At 50.4% G+C, this 9,870-nt stretch overlaps 1 protein-coding gene across 1 annotated transcript in view; it reads right to left on the reverse strand.

The window, feature by feature from the left end:
- Positions 1 to 2,195: 2,195 nt before the first annotated feature.
- myo16 (myosin XVI) overlaps positions 2,196 to 9,870 on the reverse strand; it is a 144,482-nt gene continuing 136,807 nt past the window's right edge. The window contains exon 37 of the mRNA XM_062533651.1: positions 2,196 to 2,243. Within this exon, the coding sequence (XP_062389635.1) occupies positions 2,196 to 2,243 (48 nt within the window). The remainder of the gene's footprint in view (positions 2,244 to 9,870) is intronic.

A 9,870-nucleotide genomic window follows, 5' to 3' on the forward strand; every position in this document is an offset into this window, starting at 1 on the left:
TACTGGACACGCAGACACACACACACACACACAGCCACATTGAAATCCATACACCCACACACACACCCACACAAATCCCCCCCCCCCCCCACCCACACACACACCCACACACACACACACACACAAACGGCTTATGGATGCATTTCTCCAAGACCACCAAGACAGCAGGACTTAAAGATTTTATCTGTGATTGTGTTCATGTGTGTGTGTGTGTGTGTGTGTGTGTGTGTGTGTGTGTGTGTGAGAGAAACTGGTAAATCCATTGCCAGATATGAGTGGGACCGCTCCACAGCCATCTGGGATAGCACAGGAGGCCCATCTCACCATGATCCAGCCCAGAAGCACCAGGGACAACCAGCAATGAGAAGATGGAGGGATACAAAATAACAAGCATTTCATTTACATACAGTATGTGTGTGTGGTGAGAGAGACACATACAAAGAGAGATACATACAAAGAGAGAAAGCAAGATAGATAGATAGATAGATAGATAGAGGGACATACAGAAAGAATGGAAGAGAGGTGAGAGCATGTGTGTTTGTGCTGCTATACTTAAGTGAATCCTGCACCAGCTGTGTGTGTGAGTGTGTGTGTGTGTGTGTGTGTGTGTGTGTGTGTGAGAGAGAAAGTGTGTGTGTGCGTGTGAGTGTGTATGTGTGTTTCTGAGAGAGTGTGAGTGACAGAGAGAGAGAGACAGAGAGAGAGTGTGTGTGTGTGTGTGTGTGTGAGTGTGTGTGTGTGTGTGTGTGTGTGTGCATGTGTTTGTGGTCTCCGAGCTGGCCGGTGCTGCCCGGCTGGCTGGCTGGCTGGCTGGTGTGCTGGTGGTGGCAGTGCGCCCCTAACCTCACATAAGGCAACATGGAGCCAGCAACAACACGGCACTAAGCAGCATGGGGAGGCGCTCACAGAGAGGCGTTCTGTCTCCAGTGCACACACATGAATACAAGGGAAGGGGAGGAGTGCTCAAAGGCGGGATTCATAGCATGGAAGACTGCAAAAAAAGGGAGGGAAAGCTTTGGGATGAGGATCAGCGGCAAGCGGGCAAGGACCAGGGTGTGTGCGTGTGGGGCGGGGTGGGGTGGGGGGGGTGGAGGTCAGGGTCCAAAACATGGATGGAAAGATTGCTGGTTCAAATAAAGGAAAAAAAAAGAAAAGCTTTTGGGAGGACGAGAGCAAAAAAAACTGCAGCTCGAAGTGTTTTTATGTTGTTGGCTTCTTTCTTTTATTTTTTGCGAGAGTAGAGAAAAGCCAAATTTCAACTGTGAAGATCTTCTCATCCTAAGTCAACGCCTCCTGGAGTGCTCGAGCACACTACGCACATAGCAACAGTGCGTTGGCAGACTCGGCTCACCTGCTGAGGACAAACTGGGCCTGCTGGGTTCATAGCAAGTCACTGTCTTTACATTCATAATAATAATATCCTCACTTAACAATATAAACAATCAAACCGACTTAATAAACAAAAACGTCGGGAATCGTGGCGCACATGCGGATAACCTGCCAAACTGTTGCCTGGACACTGTTGCTGCAGTCACTGTGGTCGGGCGAGGCAACTTTTTTAAGGAGGATTTTCATCATCTGCAGGCAACTGATCGTAATCATCCAATCAGAACACATTGAACTAGTTATGCGGTTGCCCAGCAACATTGCTCAAAACATTGGCCCGTGCATCGTCATAGCAATACATGTAAATTGGTCGTTATGATGCCTGATGAACAACAGCGATATGTGCATGGGGAAACAATCATGCTCTGTATCGTCAAAAAAGACGTCATAACTACAGCGGACCGCCGCTTTCCTGCAGACAGACCCAATCACGGGGGGGTAACTGACTAGCCACTCGTCTTTGCCTGGGACGGAATTTAGCTGTAAGAATGTCCCCTCTCACGCAGACGCGTTTCTGCACGTGTGCAGATGCATGAGCTGCAGTTTCCTCTGTTTTTTTTTTGTCATTTTTTTCGCAGGGATGAGAGGGAGAGAATGAGTCAGGACTCAAAAAGAACGAAGGAACGAAAGAAAGAACGAAAGAAAGAACGGAAGGGAAGGAGTGCGTCGGGCAGTGCAGCGAGAGGCAGCCAACGAGGAGAGAGAGAGGGAGAAAGGGAGAGAGAGATGGAGAGAACCAGTCTTACCCCGTTACCCTACAGCCCCCACCGGTGCACTAACCCCCCCTGCACCCCCCCCTGCCAGGGGGCTCACAGGGCTGCCCCTGCACCGAAGGGGGAGAAGTTGAGGTGACCCCTCTGGAAGAAGAGAAGAGGGAAACAGAGAAAAAACACAGAGAGAGAGAGAGAGAGAGAGAGAGAGAGAGAGAGGGAGAGACAGTATGGTCTTCATTAAAGAGAAGATTACACTGCGGCAAAAACAATTTATCACATCAGGTGACAGAGATGGAGGGGGGGCAGAGACAGAGAGAAAGGGGAGGAGAGAGAGAGAGAGAGAGAGAGAGAGAGAGAGAGAGAGAGAGAGAGAGAGAGAGAGAGAGAGAGAGAGAGAGAGAGAGAGAGAGAGAGGGAGAGAGAGAGAGGTTGAGAGAGAGAGGGAGGGGGTTAAGTCAGTAATAAAAAATGTCTAAAAAGGTGCAACATGCTCTCAAGTGATTTGTATGTAAATGTCAGTTAATGCTGAGGCTTTTCCAGCACCTCTGGCAAACAAACACCATCACTGTTTTTGGGAGGTCGTACAGAGACTGCAGAACTCGAGTGACACACACACACACTCTCAGCATACGTTGAACTCTGCGCGCGCGCGTGTGTGTGTGTGCGCGTGCGCGTGTGTGTGTGTGTGTGTGTGTGTGTGTGTGTGTGCGCCCAGCTATACGCTGGCGAGAGTTTATAGAGGACACTCCTGTCGCTGGCGTCCTCCATCTCAACGCATCAATGTTTCAGTGAAGGAGGAGGAGGAGGAGCAGCTCGGCCTGGCGCTCGCCGCCCGAGGGCACCTCGCTCTGCGCCACACGTCCAGAGTGATCCCTCCGCCAACCAGCGCCACTCCCTCCACACCCACCTCCCAGGAGGGCAGGGGGGAGGGCAGGAGGGTGGAGGATGTGTGTGTGGGGTGTGTGTGTGTGTGTGTGTGGGTGGAGGTGCGGGAGGGGGTGGGCTTGTTGCATGGTGTGGAGCTGACGAGGGAGCAAGGATCTTCCATTAGACGGACAACATCGCAGTACAGAACAGGACACTTTGTTCTGTCACCCACCCACCCCCCCTGCCCACCCTGTCACACACACCCACACACTCTCTCACACACACACACTCACACACTCACATACTCTCTCTCACACACGCACACACACACACACACACACACACACACACACACACACACACACACACACACACACACACACACACACACACACACACACACACACACACACACACACACACACACACACACACACGCATCACCTCCCCCGCCCCTCAGCGCTCATCTCTGGACCTCCGGGGAGCACTCAGCTGGAGAAGGATCAAAAGTCCAGATAAGATGGGATAGCATGTTAACCGCCGCGTTGCGCTCCTACTCGCCCGCTGTCTCACACACACACACACCACAGTCTCCCAGGGATACTGACCACCCCCCCAACCCACCCCCCCCCTCGGAAATTATGACTAATGATTTTCCGCCGTCCTTCCACCGTTTCACCGACGCAACGGCCTCTAATCAACTTCCGAGCGGATGTCGGCCGACAGTGGCAGACGAGCGCGTGGAATATGAGAACCACGGCCATCTGTCGATACATGTTAGGATACGCTGCAGCCCCTCAATTAAACGACTGTTTCCTTTTCCGAAGCGCCGCCAACGAGACGGATGCGCGGATCGATAGCGCTCCGCGTGGGGTTAACCTCCGCACCAGCTGGCCCAGGTGGCCACGGGCACGTGAAAAGGGGTGTGTCTGTGTCTGTCACGTGACAGGTAACAACGTACAGGTTGGCTAACTAAACACCACAATTCTATAGAGTAAACTACTGTAAGGTACTATTCTTATTTCACAGATTAATCAAGTTAATCAAAACATAAACATGGCTCCTACAGGAGAGTTCAGACATCCCACTCCACACAGGGACCACTGCTAAACACTTGGCCTCATATCCCTATATTCCCTTATATGGAAGCAAGTGAGACCGACGACATCGGTACTTTAGTGAGGGTATTTGTTGTGGAAAATTAAAAGAAAAAAAAAATAGAAAGAGACCACACTTGCAGATCACTGTCGCAAAAGGTCTCACTTTCAAAGGCCTCTTATCTGAGTGGAATAACAATGACGACCGACGTGGTCTGTGGTCTTACTGAAGAGCGTTGAGCTAGCGTGGAAAAAACGCAGCACGTGCTTCATGAGGACGACGACGACGACGGTCAAGTTCGAGTCGAGTTTTGTGTTGTTTTTTTCTTGCTTTTCTCGCGTCGACCCAGTCCGTCTTCAGGTCCTATTCCGTTAAATAGTTTACATGGCCCGGTGCGTTAGATTCTGGTTACAGTGTAAGTTGTCCCGGCGCTTGTATGGGGCCCGCGTAGGTGTATAGTTTACATAGCGCGGCCCACGGCGAGTCTGATTACGGTACGGGAGTTGTCCCGTCGCTGCTTTTTTTGTGTGTGCGGAGTATGGTTTATATAGCTGGCTGAGTTAGCGTTCCGTTTCAGTGTCCAGCTCCCGTGTAGATTGCTTCCCACTCACATGGAGGAGTGGAAGGGTGGGTTGGGGTGGTGGGGGTGGTGGTGGGGGGCTGATTCTGTACCTGTGAATATTTCATGGGCCATTTGAATAATTGAAGCTTTATTTAAAGAGCAAGCTAAAATGCCCGAGCGTAACCCACTGGCGACGGCAGTCGCGTCCCAACCTGTCCAATCTCACCCCCCCCCCCCACACACACACACACACACACACCAACGCCCCCCTCCAAACCCCCAACCATCAGCTCCATCACATGACCTTGACCCCGTATCATGTGACTAAGCTGAGCTGAGGTAAAGGGGGGAGTGTGTGTGTGTGTGTGTGTGTCTGTGTGTGTGTATATGTATAAGTGTGTGTGTGCATGTGTGGGCAAAATCCAATCCGGTAACCCAAACCCCCCTGAGCATTGAGTGTCCCATGAGCAGAGAGAGTGTCGGGTGTCGGCGGTGGAACACTTCACACACCACCCCGAGCCCACCGGAGAAATGAAAACAAGCGTGCTAAGAAAAGGGAACAAACACACTTGGGGCTATTTTTTTCTATACATCCTAAATTCTCGACAGATGGCTTTAAAAATGGATGTGTGTGTGTCTGTGTCTGTGTCTGTGTGTGTCTATGTATATTAGTGTGTGTGTGTGTGTGTGTGGGGGGTATCGGCTGAGCGAGCAGCTGTGTGTGCCCTCTGTAATGAGGAAGTGGGCACTGGCGTATGAAAATAAGAAAACAGAACCAGAAGTCAAATCACAATCAAATGTGGAAGTGGGACTTCTAACTTTGGTGTGGTGTTGTGGTATGACCCCTATCATACACACACACACACACACTCGCTCTGACCAGTTTTGCATTGAGCAACAGAGAGGGAAATGGGGAGAATGATATTATGTAAGGTGGCTGTTGTGAGTTGGTTACACAACCACTCTCCTTCTCCCCCTCCCTCCCTCACTCCCGCCCTCTCTCTCTCTGTCTCTACTTCCCTCTACCTCTCTCATTCTATCTCTCACTCCCCCCCTTCTCTCCCTCTTTCTCCTTTACCAGCTCCTTCTCATTCTCTCTCTCTCTCTCTCTCTCTCTCCCTATCTTTCCGCCCACTGTCAATCCCTCTCTCACTCCCCCTCTCTCTCCAGTCCTTCATTAGGTTAATGATGGCGGCGTTGGTGGCCGGTCCTCGGAGCCTGTGGATCAGGTGGAGACGTTGGGCGGCGTGGCCATCGGAGAGGCGCCCTCAGAGCGATAGCCGAGCTGACCCCCCCCCCCCCCCCCCCCCACACCACCACCCCCCCAAACCCCCCCATCCCTGCGTCGGCAGTCTGAAGGCACCCGCATTATCTACTATCTCTGGATCGGCGGCTATATATCTGCCCCTGAGCACACGATACGGGTTAATCCCCAAATTGACCCGCACCTAAGTGCCTGGCGTATGTAAATCCGCCCCCCACCCCCACCCTTCCCCCCTCAGTACTTGAGTGGAACCTGATCATGGAATCTTTCCAGGAAAGATCTGACCATCACGGCCTACAATGCGTCTCTGGCCCTGGTGGTTCTGTCCAATGTATTTGGACAACACATACAGTACAGCACATACAGCCTTAGGTCATTTAGGAGAACCAGGCTATGCTACGGGAACCCATTTCTGAGACGTGTGGCTCCATGGTTTGCACTGTAGTAGCAAACCCTTCATGGTTCTTTGGAATGATACAACGAGGATGGGAATGGTTACTGTAATTTCCCAACTATTAGTCGCGGCTTATATATTGATTTTGAAAATCTTACATAAAATTATCTTGCATAAAATACTGTCCTGTGGTTTATACACAATGTGGCTAATAGGAATTACTATATTGTATTTAGCAGACACTCTTGTCCAAAGCCACTTACAAAATAGTTACAGTTGACTATTTAGCAGCAAAAAGAATCATCTTTACAGAATGGCCAGAATGGCCAATATCTTGGCCAGAATGTTCTTTATGGAACGATACCCTCAATGCAAACCCCTCTGGCTTTACGTCCAATTAGTCGCCTACACGGTGCTGTGACAATCAAGGAAAATGAGACCACCATTAAGGAGTATATCATGAACTTGACACATGTAGAGACACCGCGAACACCTTTAATTATGCACGTGCAGGTCTCTCTCGATCCACTCGCGCAGGTCATTAAAGCCAGAGTAATCATGCATGCATGAACACAGTGACATGCGTGTCAAAGCAAGGACAGCGAGGCTCTCCAGATGAATTTAAACATGTCCGCCTCACTCTCTCTTTGTCTTACTGGGGTCGCGGGGTTCGTTTCAACGAGCTTAGCTGCATGTTAGCATATGCACGTGCGCATATGCATGTGTGTGTGTGGACGCGTGCATATGCATGTGTGTGTGTGTGGACGTGTGCATATGCATGTGTGTGCATCGTGTGTGTGTGTGTGTATAGTATGTGTGTGTATAGTGTGTGTGTGTGTGTAGTGTGTGTGCGCGTGTGTCATCACTGTCTAGCCATTAATCGCACCATAACATATGCTGCTCGTATAATCCCCCGTCGCTGTCACCACTCCCGTCTGCGGCCGATATGGAGGACTAGCCCTGTCTCCTCGCTGTCTCTCTCCATCCGTCTCGCGGAGACGACGCCTCGAGACACCTGTCATCCGTGTCACCCATGTCACGCTACATACCTGCGCTGCTGGTCACTACTGGGAGCTCAGTGTCTGTTTTCCACGAAGGGCCAAATCCTGCTGGCCTGCTCTCGCCTGATGTATATCACATGTGGCGTATATATATACAGTATATATATATTAAATATATGTTTGTGTGTGGTCAGAACTGACCTGAGTCCCGGCATGAACGTGAGGCTCCAGCTCCATCTCAAAGATTTTTTTTTCTATTCAGTGACTCTGACTAGAAGTTTCTGTGTTCTGTGTGTGACGGTAGCCCTTTGCAGGTGTGATTAGCAACACGTCTTAATGCTAGTAGTGGTGCATGATCACATGGGTGGACCCTGATGGACATTACAGGCCTTTATGAGGACCTACACTAACTAGGTGTCTTCCAGGTGTTTCATTTTCATTCACACAATCTGAGTAAAAATAGCTCACTCGGGTCTGATTGTGTAGTTGAGGACGGATACAAATTCATTCATTCATTCATTCATTCATTCATTCCAGATACAGCATATGGTGTGTGCTGCAGCCGTCACCAGCCCACAGTGAGCTGTTGTTGTGTCCTGTGCCCTGTTGTGTTATATTGATAAGGCTTAGTTGCCGATTGGCTGCCGTGGGACGTCAACAACCAATAGCACGCGGAATTACGCTTCCTGTGTATAACTGACTGATTAAGCTATTTATTTATTAATCTATTTTGTTTCAATATTTAGAATAACCTGTATATGTAGCTGTCTATATATGCATGCGTATGTGTGTGCACGCATAGGGGGTGTGTGTGTGGACGTACACATTGTGGTAGTGGGGCAGGACTTCTATCTGTTACACTGGCAGAGACAGAAATAGAGATGGGGGGAAAAAAACAAGAGAGAGAGCAAGGGAGAAAGTGGAAGAGCAAAAACATGAGAAAGGAGAGAGAGAGAGTGAGCTAGAGAGAGAGAAAGAGAAAGAGAGAGAGAGAGAGCAAAAAGATAGCCAAGGAGAGAAACAGAGAAGGGGCGGGTAGAAAGAGAGAGAGGGAGAGAGATGGAGCGAGAGAGAAAGAGAAAGAGGGAGAGAAAGAGAAAGAGATGGAGAGAGAGAGAGGGAAAGAGAGAGAGGGAAGAGAACTCCATCCTCATTAAGCTTTCATAGGCCAGGCCACAGGTTCCAGGCACGGTGGGGAGATTATATGGGGAATCCTTCATGCCTCTCCTGGCAGAGCGTGCGGAGAATCTCCATCTGTGAAACCCGAGCCGCGCACCGGTTGGCGGTTCCCGCAGTCTCTCCTCGCTTTACGGCTTACCGGTAGCCGCGCTCCACGCCAGAGAGGGACACGACGGTCAGGGCATCCCAGAAACACCCGCGGTTGGTCACCCTCGGGAAGACACTCGTCCTCTCTCAGCACCTCATGACCGCCCCCTCCCACCCCCTTCTCTCGCTCGAACCCAAATATGGGCACTAATGGTGTGTGTGTGTGTGTGTGTGTGTGTGTGTGTGTGTGTGTGTGTGTGTGTGTGTGTGCTGTTGTTCCAGGCCTCTCTGAATAGGTCTGTCCTAATTCCATAAAAGCGTAATGAGCGACTCAGTCTGGGGCAATGTTGAGCATCAAACCGCAGCGTCTGATATCCACACGGACAGCGTGACGGAGGCTGTGTGTTCATACCTGCTGGTGTGTGGAAGTGTGTGTGTGTGTGTGTGTCTGTGGTGATGGGGTGCATCAAGGGGAGGCTGTGTGTGTGCGAATGTGTGTGTGTGTGTGTGTGTGTGTGTGTGTGTGTGTGTGTGTGTGTGTGTGTGTGTGTGTGTGTGTGTGGGCATTAGGCTGAAGCGCTTGCTGCTGTGAACTTGAGCCGCTGCACTGCTGGCTTGAAAGGTCACATTTCATTTGGCAGAGTGCTTTGTTTTGGTGCGAGGAGGCCACAACCCCTCCAAAGGGAGGTCTTTCACCTCCATTATCCCTGATTACTCTGCGCTGTGTGTGTGTGTGTGTGTGTGTGTGTGTGTGTGTGTGTGAGTGTGTGTTTACCTGAGTATGATGGCTGTCCAAGTGTCTGTGCTGCAATGTGGCGCTGGAGCCATTTGACTTGGGGTGTCCCTCATCCTCTAACGACCCTAAAAAAAGACACACACACACACACACACACACACACACACACACACACACACACACACACACACACACACACACACACACACACACACACACACACACACACACACACACACACACACACACACACACACACACACACACACACACACACACACACACACACACACACACACACACACACACACACACACACACACACACACACACACACACACACACACACAAGGAACACTGAATGGTTTTGAAACAAAGTGCTATCCTATCCATGTTTTTCTTCATAAATCCACTGTAATGAAAAGAGACAGTGCAGGTGTGTGTGTGGCACTGCCGATGATTGCGATGAGAAAGAAGAAGAGAAATGGGCAGACAGATACTGTAGAGAGATCGAGAAATAGAGAATAGAGTGAGAGAGAGAGAGGGAGAGAGAGAGAAAGAGAGAGAGAGCGAGCGAGAGAGG

Source organism: Sardina pilchardus, chromosome 4 (genome assembly GCF_963854185.1).
Source record: "Sardina pilchardus chromosome 4, fSarPil1.1, whole genome shotgun sequence".
NCBI classification, from domain to species: Eukaryota; Metazoa; Chordata; class Actinopteri; order Clupeiformes; family Clupeidae; genus Sardina; species Sardina pilchardus.